Raw genomic sequence first — 14,839 nt, forward strand, 5'->3', positions numbered from 1 at the left:
CAAAACAGATCTAATTCCTTTTGCTTATTAAATTTATCAACATGCTTTAGTGCTTTTTTTTTGTTAATATGAGATGTTGATCTGAAATAAACACTTGATTTTTTTTTTCTGCCAGGGGAATATCTTGATGATTTCCAGAAATGTCAGTTGTGCGAAGTATCCTGTCAGAAATGCATTGGACCTGAGCCGGATGACTGCATCAGCTGTCCAGGCACAAGGTATGTGTCTCCTATCACCATGTAGCATGAAGGCCTTATATCAGGATCTGCAGAAGTGGCTGCACAGTCTTCAGCAGTAGCTTGCAGACTCAGATGAAGAGGCAACTGATGAATATGGCAAACAAAATCATGGCAAGAAAGTGAGAAAACAAGGATTATGTGAACAAGACCAGCTGGTTACATAGACAGTCAATATTTACCCAGATGGTTCCCACAGGTATAGAAAATTTTCTTCAAATAAGTGAAGTGAATAGTCTTCTTAGTCTCTTCAAATAGTCTTTCCTTTATTGTCATCCATTGTCATCCATTCAAAGTCATAGTCCCTGGAGTCACAACGGGTGAATTCAGGTGACAAGAGTCTAGGGGTATCTACAGTTTTGCACAGCTGTGGAATTTGGCAGAGCAAATGAATTCAAACACTAAGACAATCAGGTAATTTGAGAGATTTTCATAGCACCTAAACATAGATCCCTACCTGTTAGCTAGAAGGCTAATTTTTCTAGGTTCCCACAAGGAGTGAATGGAACAAGAAAGAGACTCTTCTGCAGGACACTGCAGATCAGGCACATGTTTAGGTGTACTAGCACCTGATGCTGGAGTCTATTGCATTTAAGCCCATGTCCTATATATTTATTTAGCTTTATTTATCCTATTTGTTTATTTAGGTTTATTCTCATACCAATTATTCCAGTTCTGTTGCTCTGGATTGTATTGTAGCCCAGTGGACATTTACACTGATATGAAGTTGGAATCGGGTCTTGTATGACATTTTCTTACATAGAAAAAACATCCCCAACTAATCCCACAATTTACAATGCGGGAGTCTATGATAAGACCTTGCCATAAAGGACTTTACCCAATGAAGTCCAGACAAATTCATAGCTGAGAAAACAGTACTTATTTAAGGTGCGTTACATCAGAAATGGCATCAGCAAAGGAAGTCTGGGCAGAATTTTGGACTAAGAACTGAATTGTTCTGATTCAGAATTGCATTAAATTAGACTGGGTTTCCTATTTTGTGAGTTTTACCCAGAGATATATGCAAAACTAAGAAGGTACACAGCAATGTAGTTATAATGCTATTAGGCAAAACCACATACATGTTTGCAGTGATGAAGCTGTCTTGAGCCTCTGTGACCTTATGGAAGGGTGCTTTCTCCCCTGTAGTAAATCATTTAGCAGTTTTCAATTTTTACATCCAAGGTATCCACAGACTTTTTCTGCTCCCTCTGCACATTGTGGAAAGCTATTAGGAAAAGTCATTATTAAAAGAAATACTAATAAAGAGAAATCTCAACCAGAAGCTAAAGAATAAATCCTTCCAGTGGACATTACTTTTTATTTACTGGGAATAGACCTGTTCAAATGACAGAGTCTCCTAAGTCCTGTAGCTCTTCAGAGCTTTAAATAGTGTCTATTGAAGACAGTAATGAGTGGCTGTTAGATAACATGAACCAAAATTCAGCAGTGGAGCTCTCCTACAGGGCAACAGCTTTCCTTTTTGTAAAGGATGAAAAGATTGGGGGGGTATGGGGGAGGACATTACTGAAAATCCCATGAAAATGAAAACACTGAACAATCCCTGTTCTTTGCAAGAATTCAGCACTAGGCACCACCTCATTTCATAATCAACTCACTGTCAGATCATTTTCTTGTTTGAAAATCCAAAATGTTTTATCTGTTTTTAAAACAGGAGGGAACTCTAGATTTTTGTCCAGCCAAACAGTGATTTTCATAAAATCCCTCTTTCTCTGTTTATTGTTTGAGCTACAGAGGTTAGCTATAAGATCTGACCTGCTGGTGTCTGTCATCAGCAGCAACATAATGAAAAGCAAGAAAAATGTACTTCACCACTGTGTCAACTGTTTGTAAGAAGGGCTACCATTTCAGCGAGCACATGTGATGGAATACAGTCATTTGTGCAGGTCATATAAGCACAGCCCAGCTACCTCCAGGACTTCTGTCATGGTGTCCCATTTGCGCAGAAACTGTCCAGTGTGGGCTGCAAACCACACGAAGAGCTGAATCTTAAACTTAATGCAGGCACATCTATAGGAGCTACAGTCTGCATCTCACTCTCAGGCTCCTGGGCTGTATCTTTGCTGAACACCTCATACACCCATACAAATCTCTCTCTGTTTCTCTCCAGCAGCCTGCATTCAGCCTCACAAGCCTTTTTATCAATTCGTAAGTTGTCTTAGACACTGATTTGTTATAAACACTTCAGGAAGGCTGTTTGTGTGATAGCATATTCCTCCATCTTCACACCTCATAAGCCTTGTCATTTCCAATCGTTAAATTTTAGATGGTTTCAAAGACCATTTGACAAAATTGGTTTTAATCTTTGTGGATATTTTTCCCCTTTTCTTTCAGAATAAATCTCACAATGACCATAGCAACCCAAATTTATGATATTATAAGCATTCTTTAATGACACTGGCTGGCTCTAAGGAACCTTGCATTATTTTAATATTACAGAGAGCCTATTGTTCCCTAAGCATATAGACAACATAGTCTTAAAATCTGTATTACGATCCTGACTGGGAAAATTGAGTCCCAAGTCCTCAGACACCAAACTGGCGAAAGAAAAAAGCAGTTGAGTGGGAGATGACAGTCTCTCACTTTTTATTTTCTTATTTTCTTGCAAAATATTCAAAACATTTTCAAATTCTAGTCAACTTGTTTTATATTCTTTTAATTGTCATATTGTTACTGATGCATTTCTCCATTTCCCCCAAATAGATTAAAATTTTCAACACATAAAAAGATTCTGTAGAAGATATTTCATTATCCAGCAAAAAAAAGAAAACATTTAGCAGCAAAACAGCTAAGTGTTTGCAGAGATGCAAGTCTGAAGAGACAGCTCCTAAAGGCTTCAGTCCTGCCAACATTCAGATGGATGTTTGACTTTATGTACAAAGTCATTTCACTGAAGCCATTGTACAGCTCAAAGCAAGCCTTTATAGTAAAACTAATAGAAAACTTCGGCAGACGGATAGTTCTTTCACAGAGGAAGACCTTTTCTTGCTTTCTTTCTAACAGACATAAGGGAACACTTCAGAGGTTGTGGTATAAGGACATCTAGATATAGGACCAAAAGATGATTTTTCTGGCAAAATAATCTAATTCATCTCTGAAATCTAAGATCCAAGTTCAAAACACAGCTGACCTTTTACTTCATTTTAGCAAATTCTATAAGATCAGGGAAATGAAGGGGTAAAGTGCAAAGACTCTAGCAAGCAGAACAAAGGAAGAATATCTTGTTTTCTTGTTGGTTTGTTTTAAATTTAAAGAACAAGATGTTGCTGAATATGTAATTCTGCCTCCCTCTGCCCCAAAAGAGCCTTTGATGATGGTCACTGTGTCATGCAATGCCCCAGAGGAAAGTTTGAATTTAAAGGACGGTGCCATTTGTGCCATCACACCTGCCTGGATTGCAGTGGGAGTGAACCTAACAAATGCACCATTTGTGGAACAGGTAAGAAATATTTCATCTTGCAGCCTTTTCCCCTTGCTGGGCCTCTCAGCTTCCTTTCACCTCTGCTCCCAGGGCCAGTTTTTAGAGCCAATTCAGTACGTAGTGCTTTTGCTCCTGATCTGAATCGTAATCTTGTTTTAACCCTGAAGGGATCTTGGAATTCAATTTCTTTTCAAAAGTATTAGAAAACAAGCTCTACAGTGTCCTTGCATCTTTATGCATTGTCCTGTGTATATTTTGGATAGGACCTATCTTAACAAGAGCAATAATAGGAGAAAAAAGACAGAAAACCTACACAACCTGCTTCTGGAAAATAAAGCACGACACCCACCTCCTCCAGCCACTGCACAGTATATGTTACACTGAAACAGAGCAAACCTGCATGCACAAGTAGGCAGGAAGCCAAGGTGTTTTCCAAAATATCTGCCTGGAGGCGACTGTGGGGTCCACCACAAACTGCCGTGACCCTATGGCTGTGTAGATGGAGCCTGTGAAGAGAAGGTTATCACTAACACACATCTAAGTATGTCTTTTGCCACATTTTTATACAGATTAAGTTGAGACAGAGGGTAATATCGTTAACTCTGTGGTTGTCACAGAAAAGCAACTCTTCTCCTTTTGAAGAGCAGTATTCTATACATTAGGAAAATTACTCCCTCTTGCCTCTCTAATGCCTGGTGGATAAAGAACTTGAGGGTTATTACATGCAAGTATCTATGAATTGCCTAAAACACCCCTGGAAATGAAGAGTATTTAGGATTTAACTTCATTTCTTTTCATAAAAAAGAATTTTTGAAGAGCTTGTTCTAAGGACTGACAGTAGATTCACATCCTTTTCCTCTCAGGAGTTATTTCAGATTCAGTCCTAGTGAGGAGTGACCCAGGTTTTGCTTAGCAGTAAGTGTCCAACTTACAAGAAAATACTAGTACGACTGGCATTAATTAGTTGTACTGACGATGAGACTGCAATTCTAATTTCAGACTCTGCAAATGAATAGACAAAGGCTTCAAACTCTAGGTGAGACATGAGAGGGAAGTTCGTAAAACTGTTCCTCCAGTCTCTCCCTACTGCTGTGGATAGCAATATAAATTATCCACAAGTGGAGACTCCGATGAGAGTCACACCCTGAGGAGACTGGAAAAGCTCACTCTAAACATTCATATATGAAAACTAAAAGAAACAAAGTCTGAATTGTTGCTTGTACAATGTAGCAGCTGTTCACTAACATAGCTGCTTTCTTTGAAGCTACAGAAATATAATAGCATAAGCAATCACTTTGAATGCTCTACATTTAAAGCTATATAATACCCTTAGCACCTTAACATATGTAATTTATACTGTAGAGTGGCCTATAAGAAAACTGCCCATGTTACATCGCCGAGTGCACTGAGTTATAGGTGTTTYCACAGGTCTCATTCGGAAGCATTTCAAGTAGGACACCTTCCAGTTACCCCATCCACTAGAGAATGCTATTGCTGTGATATCAAATAGAGGCACATTTGTGCTTCAGATTCAAATCTAAACTTTTCAGAGTTTAGCAGTGACTAGGACGAGGATTACAGTTTAATCCACTATGGAAACAGACTGATCCTTCTCAAAGGTGAAGTGGGTAGTTTTGCTTCCATAATGGTGACTTTATAACTACAAAACAAATATTTTTTTGGTTGGGGAGACTTCTATGTTTGCGGCAAGGCAATATTGGGATCCCAGTAATGGAAATCTCTTGACCTCTATTTGATTAGATTGATGGATGTAAATAGTACTTATTCACTAACGTAACATTTTTTATGCCATAAATCTCCCAACAATGTGGAAGAGTTTGGGGTTCCAAAACATTTTCACATTTTAGCTCATCTGGTGTAGAACTGTATAAACGGTGCAGTTAGTAGGCAATATTAATTACCTCAGCTAAAGGACTGGTGCTTAATAACGCTGCTTTTTCTGCCTCAATGTCTCATCTGTTACTGAGCTCTTTTCCCTGTTTGTTTGCCCCACAGATAGGAGAGGGATCGACCGGTTCTTCTATCACGGGGAATGCAGAGAGAGCTGCCCTCCCGGGCACTACCACTCAGAGCACGCCTGCATGCCCTGTGCTGCTCACTGCGAGGTGTGCCTGGACACCAGCCGCTGCCAACGATGTTTCAGAGGATACTACCTAGCTCAAAACATATGTCAGAAGCACAGCTGTAGAGAAGGTAACCGTCCGTCAACAGGACTAATAAATACTCTCTTCTACTCTATTATGTAAATATGCTAAAGGATTTTGGTTCCTGTTTTGGAATGCACAATGCACAACCTGATGCTGAGGTCCTTAAACTCCAGCTCTGCTCCTCTTCTGATATTATGTTAATGTAAAATAGGAGTATTTTCCTCAAATTGAGTAGGCTTACACAAGAATGAACTAGAAAAGAAATTGTTTCAGATCTTTCTTCTGTTTGGACATAGATAAAGATTATTTTCAGGATTCTTGCTGAATGCTTTCAAATGTTGGCCTTCCATTTATCTAGAATTAACCCAAAATTGGGGGTTTTCAAAACACAGGTGAAGTAGAAGACCCTGACTCTGAAAATTGCATACCTTGTGCAGATGGATGCCAGAACTGCAAATGGGGTAAGTATTGCTTTTATGAACCTTTCTCCTTATTCTTAATGTAGGAAGAAATTATTCCTCCACATCTCTGATCATGAGCTTTTGTACATGCTATTGATCAGGTAGTGAATGCTGCATCCTTTTGCCAAGCAAGCTGCATTTTTCCCAGTGTATTTATTCTTGAACACCAATTCTAAATTCTAGCACCAGCATGAATAAGAATAAGCTTCTGTATTCATTTAGTTATTAATCTTTGCAATACCACATTAAGACTGAGAGGTTTATGACTTCTGAAGCTATTATCAGATCCAGAACTTTATCATAGAGGTTCAAAACTTACAGGCCTGAAAACAGATTATCAGATTGTACTTTTTTCTTTAAAGAAACAATATGAGGAATTTAAATTTCATTCTAGAGCAAGTCACTCAAACAGCAATTCTACAGCCATAAAAAATTCTAAAACATTGGTTCATTTTTCATGCAAGATTAAAAATAATGTTCTTTCTCAGCATAATATGATGCTGGGAGAAAGTTTTTTGTCCTCAGATAAATACCATTTATCTTGTTGAACTCAATTCCTCAAATCCATATTGTGTAAATGTAAGTGGATGCAAACTAGTACAGCTTGTTAGCTCTCAGGAGCTGCTTTTGATCACAGCAGTTCACCTTCACAGAGCTTTAAAATGTTCAGATGACATTGCAAGTCATTGCTGCCCTGTGCTTATGTTAAGAAAACTATTTTCTGTGGCTATATGGACTGGAGTAAAACTGGTAAGTAACTCAAGAGTGAGGGACAACATATATTTAAAAAGGCCATTTTTGAAAGTGCTAAAAGTAGAAACAACCAGGACCACCCATCTCTTGGCCCCAAATTCAGACAGATTTGCACAGAGGACTTCATATTGAGCCCTTTGGTTTCTCCCAGTTGCTGCCTAACGTGTTTTGGGGCCTGGTAGAACTGGTGCTAGAGTCAGTACCAGGAGATTGAACGTTGCTATCCCGATAAGGGTGAATACTGGGAATGAAAACTCTGCCTTTTAGCAGAGAAAAAATGGATTATTTTGAAAGCTGTAAAGAAATTACATTGCCACAAAAATAATTAAAAACAGTAAAATTTCAAGGTGAGAAAATATGGAATATGATACATTTAGTTTTTCATCTTTACGGCCTGCTACGGACTTTCTTTCTAAAATTAAGAGAATTCTGCATGATTTTGCAATCTCACTTTGGCTTATCTTTCTTTCAGCACCACTGAGGAATTTAATCTGAGTAAAAAGTGTAGAACAGGAATAGGACAGGCATTCTAGTGCTATGAACATTTCTATTAGAAGTGCAGCAGAAAGCTCTGGGGAACACTCTATTTAAAAAAAAAAGTAGGAAGGAAAATGTAATAATCACAGCAATTGGAATCAAAATTATATGGTTCATGTCATTGAAAAGTACAAATATAAATACATTTAGTGTACATTTATAGCTTTGCAAAAGAGTCTAAACCATTCGCTCATATAAAATCACCAGGCACCTGCTGCTTGCTGAAGTGCTTTGAGGTCCTTTGATAAAAACTAAGCTAAGAATAATTATCTTCAGTTTATGCTGGATGTTCAGTTATGCAGGATGACTGATAGAAACTGTATGAAATAAATAAAAAAGGAATATGAGACTGTTGTAAAATGTACATGTAAAAGGTACTGTTACATCTTAAACTGTGAGCAACAAAATGCCAATGGTTATTTTACTGACTGCAAATTACAAAGGTTAGTTGATATTTTCTTCTGTTTTGTAGAAACAGATAAGGTTTTAAGAAGAGATATAAATGCTAATTAAGACAACTGAACTGACTGTTTTCCTAGTAGCCTGCAGGACTAGTAATTTCTGGCCAAAAGTTTCTTTCACAGAGCACCAGAGAACAGACTGAACTGCTGCCTTCGGTCTTGGGCAACGTTGTCTGGTTTTGTACAGGAAAGAAAATGAGTAACATCTACTGTTTTGACCTGCTGCCAGCTGCCAGCAGAACAGAGCAAGTAATGGAGGCAGGATGGGTGTGAAATCTCTCTTCTTGATCAGTACTGACCTTACTGATATATTAAGACGCAGCTATTATACATTTATGTCAGTCTGATACTTTACATCCCACATCAGACATTTCAAAGAATGTAAAACCCTCCCATGTAAGTAAAATGTTAGCAGAGCACTAGGGAACCCCACCAGCATGGGGATGCTGAGGTGAAGGACTGACAGTATTTGTAACACTCCCTGGGATCCCCAGGGAACACAGTGAAATCCATATGTTTTCCTCCAAGCCTGGTGCCTGCTTAGTTTCAGGGCTACGGTGGGGCAATGCAGAAGTCAGACCAGGTCTATCAGTAAAGACAGACACAGTCAGAAAGACTTAATCAAGGCTAGGTGTAGTCTTTATGGTTTAAATACAGATGATACATTTCTTTCTTTTTCACTTCATGAATTCTGAGGTTGCCCATATTTTAAGGAGATGAAAAATCTTTAGAACTCACAAATACAATTCTGCCTTCATGCACTGCCAAGTCCTGGAATACAAACAACAAGAAATTTGCATTAGACCGCACTGATCCCTAAAGGGCCCACAGCTTTGTCTATCCTGTGCCAAAACATGGCCATGCACAGCAGGGTTCACCTCCCTACCTTCTCCTGCCCACAGGCTCTCAGAAGCACCTGGCTGTGTTTGCTGCCACACTAGCCTACTTGGTATGTTCAAGCACATGTCATCCTGTGAGCTGTTGAATTTGAAATTTGAAAGGGAGGGCCACAGACAAGTCTTAAAGGTGACTTTGGTAGGTTTAGGTAGACTTAGGTAGGTTTAGTCTTACACCTTGTTTTCACATATATTCCTAATGCTGTCTAAGCAAATATGAACACAAAATTGGACGGACAAAGCCTCTCAGAAAACATGCTGAATAAATTTCAAGCCACACTTCCAAGATTATGTTTCTGACTTTGGTGCTTCTGGTCTGATTACCCATTTTGGGACACTGTGAGCTTTATTCCTAGAGCAGTGATCAGCTTTTGCTCCTTCTGATGCAAATAGATCCATAGGAACTGCAGGTTTTCATCACCTGTGGCCATAAAACCATGACTAAGTTTTAATGCCTGGTCTTCTGGTGGTCACCAGAAGACACCATGAAGTCTACAAAATCAAGTCCAAACCATTGCAACATTTCCTCAACAGAAGCAGGTTTTGAAAGGGAAAATTCTGCTGAAGCAATGCAGTTAAGGAGGAGGATTTTCTTTGTGCTGTTGCAGCAACTACATTCCACCCTTCAATGAGAGTTCATTCACTCCCACATTTAGATCTCACTTCAAAATGTCACTCGTATTTTCTCAAGTCTCTTAAAACCATAAAGAACTTCAGAAACTTTCTTGAGAGTTAACCTTAACTTTTTAGAAAGCATGCAGCTATAAGCCCTTTCAGGACAAGAGACATGCACTGAGGTAACTGCAGAATTTGAGCCATTAATTATTTTAAAAGAATTCCAGAACTAATACAATGCCAGAACATAACAATGCTGGCTATTATTTGCTGCACCTAAAATTATAGCACATGGACCAGAGTGGTTTCTCAGCCAGTTTCACCTCTCTTTCCAATAATACAAATTGTATTTGCCCTTTTGCACCTGCCAAATGAACACATAAAATCTGAGTATTGATACAGATAACAAGTGACATAAATGTCTGTGAGATGCACTACCTGCTGACCTGCACATGTACACTTCACAGGCAGAACTGCCACATCATTAACCAATAATGTTAAATATGAGCACCTAGTCCATGGAAGAGTTACGTATTTGTAGCCCATCAAGCCCATGCAGTCATTAAGAAATTCACAAGAATCAACAGAATACTTCTTCCTCTCAGGATGGAGTGTGAAAGTTGCCCAAATTTGTGTGCCTTTCTGCCAGTGTCCTCCAAAACGGAGCCCCGTGTTCCTGATCCAGTTTACTTGCTTGCTGATTCACTTCCACTCACCTCAGCCAACTTGCAAAAGTATGACATGTTGCAATATGAGTACTTCTAAGGCTTTCCAGATATTACCTCATCTACTTGTAGCAAAACATCATCCGTCCCACCACATGTTGACACATCCAGGGTTCTGCAGAGAGCAGCACAATGTGGCTCTTGCAGCCTTTGCGTCAGCACTATTTTCAAAGACTAACGCTAAGAATAAAGTGCTCCTCAGTGAGGGGGTAGAGGGAAAAATGTTCAAAAAAAAAACCATTGCACTTTTCTCAGTCAAAGATTCCTTAGAAAAAGGATAAACACTGAGAAACCCTGAGGAGCAGCATACCTGAGAATAAAAGCAGGCATTTAGGGCTAAGTTTGTCTCTCAGTTATAGTAAGGTAAAGCCTGAACAACTCTCAAAGGTCACCCAGAACCTAATTGTTTAGTTTGATCCAGACTACAAGTGAACAAATACACAGATACAAAGGCAGAAAGGCAGACTGAATGACATGCAAATACTCCACAAGATCCATTATACAAAGTGTGTGTGKGGGGGGGGGACTATAATGTAGTAGGAGTAAGAGAGAAGGTATTTGGAGGTTTAAAGAACTCATGAGATAGCTAAAGGGCAGCACTGTGAACAAAGGCTCAAACTCACAGGTACGGATTAGGATTCTGGCTGTTGTGCTCATGATTAACAACTGCAAAGTGATCTAGTTCCCATAGCAACCTAGGAAACACGAAGGAAAACTTCATTTCTTCAAGCCATCCCTGATAATGAACAGACCTTGGCTTTCAAAATACCAGAGAAAATTATGATAAGGATCCTCTTTTATCTCAGAGTAAATCTTCCTCAAGAGGTTAATCTTGCAGGATGGGTTTAAGATTTGCAGATAATAGGACTCATTTCCACAGGCTTCTGGAGTGAGAATATGCAATCTGTGCAAAAAGAATGCCCAGCAAGATTTGGAGCAGGTTTTTTTCAATTTTCAGTACTACCATTTTAGTGTAGGGCAGAACATTGCATTAAAGATGTATTTCCAAGAAAACAGGTCGAAGAAAATTTCCTTACATTCTAAAAGCACAAAATGTACTTATTAAAGAAAACACTGTCTCTGAAAATGTTATTTCTCTGAGAAAGAAAATTGCTTCTTAGGCAAGATCCAGTCTAGGGGCAAGTCAGTGCAATTCATTTAGACATTAGATCAAACCATGAGTTCTGCAAACACGGACATACAGCTCCCTGGTTTCTTCACCTTGGTACTTGCGCAGGTGATTCCTCTGTAAATAGGAAGAGCAATGTTCAGTGTTGGCTTCAGGGAACTTTGACAAATTCTCCTCTCAATTGCTGGAATAAGATTACCAAATTACTTCAGATGAGTAGTGTGACTGAAAAGCAAAATTGGGATTTTTGAGTATCAAAGGCTCAAAACTTAGTCTTCAGGAACCTGTAAATCCTCTTGAACACCTCGTTAGTCTGAGGTTAATATGATATTCCTTATACTACATTTTTGTAACATGTTTGTAGTCTGTTTGGCTTTACAAGGCACAAATACTTCATGCTTTAGTTTAGAGTTCTCTGTAGAAATAAGAGCATAAAACACAAACACTGGATCATACCAAAGGTTCATCTAGCTCAGTATCCACTGGCCAAGCAACAAATGTAAGCCTAAAATTACAAGGGCAGATTATGTATGCATTGCTACTCCTTCAGCAATTTGCAGTTCAGAAGCTTCATGAATCAAAATAGTAAAGATATGCTTACTGATGAATTATTTTGCTGGAACCCCCAAAGAACAAATGTATTAAAATAAACAAGATCTAACTAATTCAAGCAACTCTACCTCAACCTATACTTTCAGCTATATCTATGTATATCTATGAATCTATGTTTCAACTCTTTGGGTTTATACTAGGCCAAAGTTTTGGGTCTTGATCTTTCAGAAAAGGAATTGTATTTATGGAACCACTTATGACTGGAGCAATCTTGAATGCAAATCTTGGATTATACCCATACAGAGGAGACATTTTGCATATGAGTCCTGCCTGCAAACACATTTTTTTGTTAACAGGAGGTCAATGGAGTCCAGCTGTTCAAATTCATGATAAACTTGCACTGACTTCTGTGGTGTAGCATTAGGATGCTCCAGCCACAGTTTGCATCCTTGCTTGTAGAGCAGTCTCTGAGTAATGCTATTCACTCAGAGGAACTACCTGTGTGGTAAGAAACCATTCAAACATAAGTGGTAAGCGTGTTCAGGAAATGCACCTCAACACACCGAAAGCTCAGTTTTGATATGTGGCTTTCACACTGCTTGAAATCATCACATTGGGATTCCAATATGTGGGGAAAATAGCCAGTAGAGTAAAAACGAAAAATAACATATCATCCAAGTGACAGACTCTAAGACAAATAAACTTCACGTAGGTTTCTGAAAAGCCTTGCTTAGCGATTGGATACTACCGCTGCTGTCCTCATTTTGTTTCTGTTGAAATACTCTTACCTTTTACTTTAATAGGGCTAAAACTGAACCATCAGTTCTTCTCTGCAGCCCCATAAGCAGTATCTCCTCTGGCTGGCATTACCTTTTGGACCTTCACTTGCAGTGTAAATCTCACCACAGCACTGGTCCAGTATGTCTGATGAGAGACTAGAGAGCTCTGACCCGATTCCTATTTTTTAAACCAGTTTTTAAATTTTTCTGTTCCTTAAAGTTTCCCAGTCCCATCACATTCTCTTAGTCAAATCTCTCCCAAAGCTTCAGTTCTTCAGAAAAATGTATTTTTCAGTCTTTCTCCTCAGTCATCCAAACCATGGAATTATTCACGTGATGCATTTTACAACAATAAACTTTGATTTCATGTCATCTTAACTACACTTCATTACTCCCAACAACATTATATTTAAATCCTCATTTGAAGAGGAAAATATGCCTCTTTCCTTTTATTTTATCAATGAAATACAGTAACAGCAAGTGATGTTATTCCTGTTTTATAGCTATGTAATTGAGATTAGAGCTGTGTGAATTTTTCAATTAACTGGCTGTAGAGTGAGAAAAACACTCAGAACATTTTTTGCTTTTATCTAATTAAAGGTAACCATAATTTAAAACAAAACCTTTACAAAAAAATTAAAGTAGGCAAGTTTAATAAAGTAATTTTTTTCAAAGAAAGATTAAAAGTATTTTTTCTTCTTTGCCATAAAAAAATTTTTAATTCATTAAATATCTTGGCTGAACCCAACTTGCCATTTTTGGCCAAAGCAAATACTAATGCCAGTTTTTCCCCTTTAAAATTTAATTTAAAAAAAAATCCAGCTTTCTCCTTGGTTAAAATTCTCATTCTCTTCTTTCCCCCACTTCCTGGTAATCTGTCAAAATAAACTACAATGTCAGAATTCAGAAGAAAGAAGATAAAGCAGATTTATTGACAAAACCCAAAAGGAAGAAGAGGTGAAAAGGCAACAGAAAAGGAAGAAAAACAAATACCTTTTCCCACAAACCAGAAGGTCCAAACCACAGTTGCTGAATCCAGAACAGAAGTTTCCTTCATTTTTAAGGCCTACTGTGAGYTGAGTTTTCATTTGGGCCCATGTCTAGTCAAAAATCCCATTATGATTGGAGTGTACATTTCAGTTATTTTAATTGAGAAGCCATAAAACTAAAGTCAAAATGGTCTAAGGTAGTTAAAATATATAATTACACTTGTTGGTGATATATTACAATTTATAGTATTTCTTTTACATTATTGTATGTTATTGTTCAGGGCAACGTAAAAGGCAAATAAAATCTAGCAGTAACTGTTGAAATTAAGCAACTACTGCATTTGGACCTTAAAGGAAAATTGCAGTGTAACATAAAATCATTTTCAGTCATTATACTTAATTAAACTCAAAAAGAAAGGTAAACCAAGCATTCAATCCCAGGCACTGAATATCCTCAGCTTCTAAATGCAAAAAGCGTTGAGCGCATTCAGCACCTTCTAGGCTCACAGCTGAGCCAATAAATGCTTCAAGAAATTTAATTAAAAATAAAAATTAATAAACAAAACAGGAAGCTAAAATAAGTTACAGTCTAAATAAAGATTCTTCAAAATGTAGCCATACACTCAACCTCAACTCCCAACTTTATTGTATGCAGTAGATAAAGTTAAGCATGCATATGAGTCATTGAAAGATCTGGTTCTAATTTGATGGTATTCTTTAAGTAAGTGCTACTCAATAGTACAGTGGCCTAGTAATGTAAAGTTTCCAGAATTAGGATCTGTCTAAATACTGCAAACACACAGATATAGTGAAACAGTGACAGGGATCCCCAAAACACTCTAGAGCTCATTTTTAATATGGATGAACTTATGTAGCAAATATTTTATTAAGCCTATAAGGTAATAGTACAAAAATTGCTTGCAGTTTTCCTTTACATATTTAAGCAAAAATACTCTTCCAGCACAACACTGTTAAGCCTGTAACACTGATGCCCATACTTCCCTTCTGTAATAGAAAAAAACACTAACCCATTTCAAATCAGAGAGCTCCAACTGAAAGCAAGAACCTTTGGCCTTTGACCAATAGCTAATCTTTT

The 14,839-nt window shown here is 38.0% G+C and overlaps 1 protein-coding gene across 1 annotated transcript in view; it reads left to right on the forward strand.

The window, feature by feature from the left end:
- Nucleotides 1-14,839, forward strand: part of PCSK5 (proprotein convertase subtilisin/kexin type 5) — a 400,552-nt gene that overhangs the window by 348,420 nt on the left and 37,293 nt on the right. Inside the window, exons 21-24 of the mRNA XM_026064358.1 lie at nucleotides 116-218; nucleotides 3,560-3,696; nucleotides 5,695-5,892; nucleotides 6,239-6,307. Coding sequence (XP_025920143.1) covers nucleotides 116-218; nucleotides 3,560-3,696; nucleotides 5,695-5,892; nucleotides 6,239-6,307 — 507 coding nt within the window. The remainder of the gene's footprint in view (nucleotides 1-115; nucleotides 219-3,559; nucleotides 3,697-5,694; nucleotides 5,893-6,238; nucleotides 6,308-14,839) is intronic.

The sequence above is a fragment of the Apteryx rowi genome, unplaced genomic scaffold (genome assembly GCF_003343035.1).
Source record: "Apteryx rowi isolate R43461 unplaced genomic scaffold, aptRow1 scaffold_214, whole genome shotgun sequence".
In the NCBI taxonomy this organism is placed as follows: Eukaryota; Metazoa; Chordata; class Aves; order Apterygiformes; family Apterygidae; genus Apteryx; species Apteryx rowi.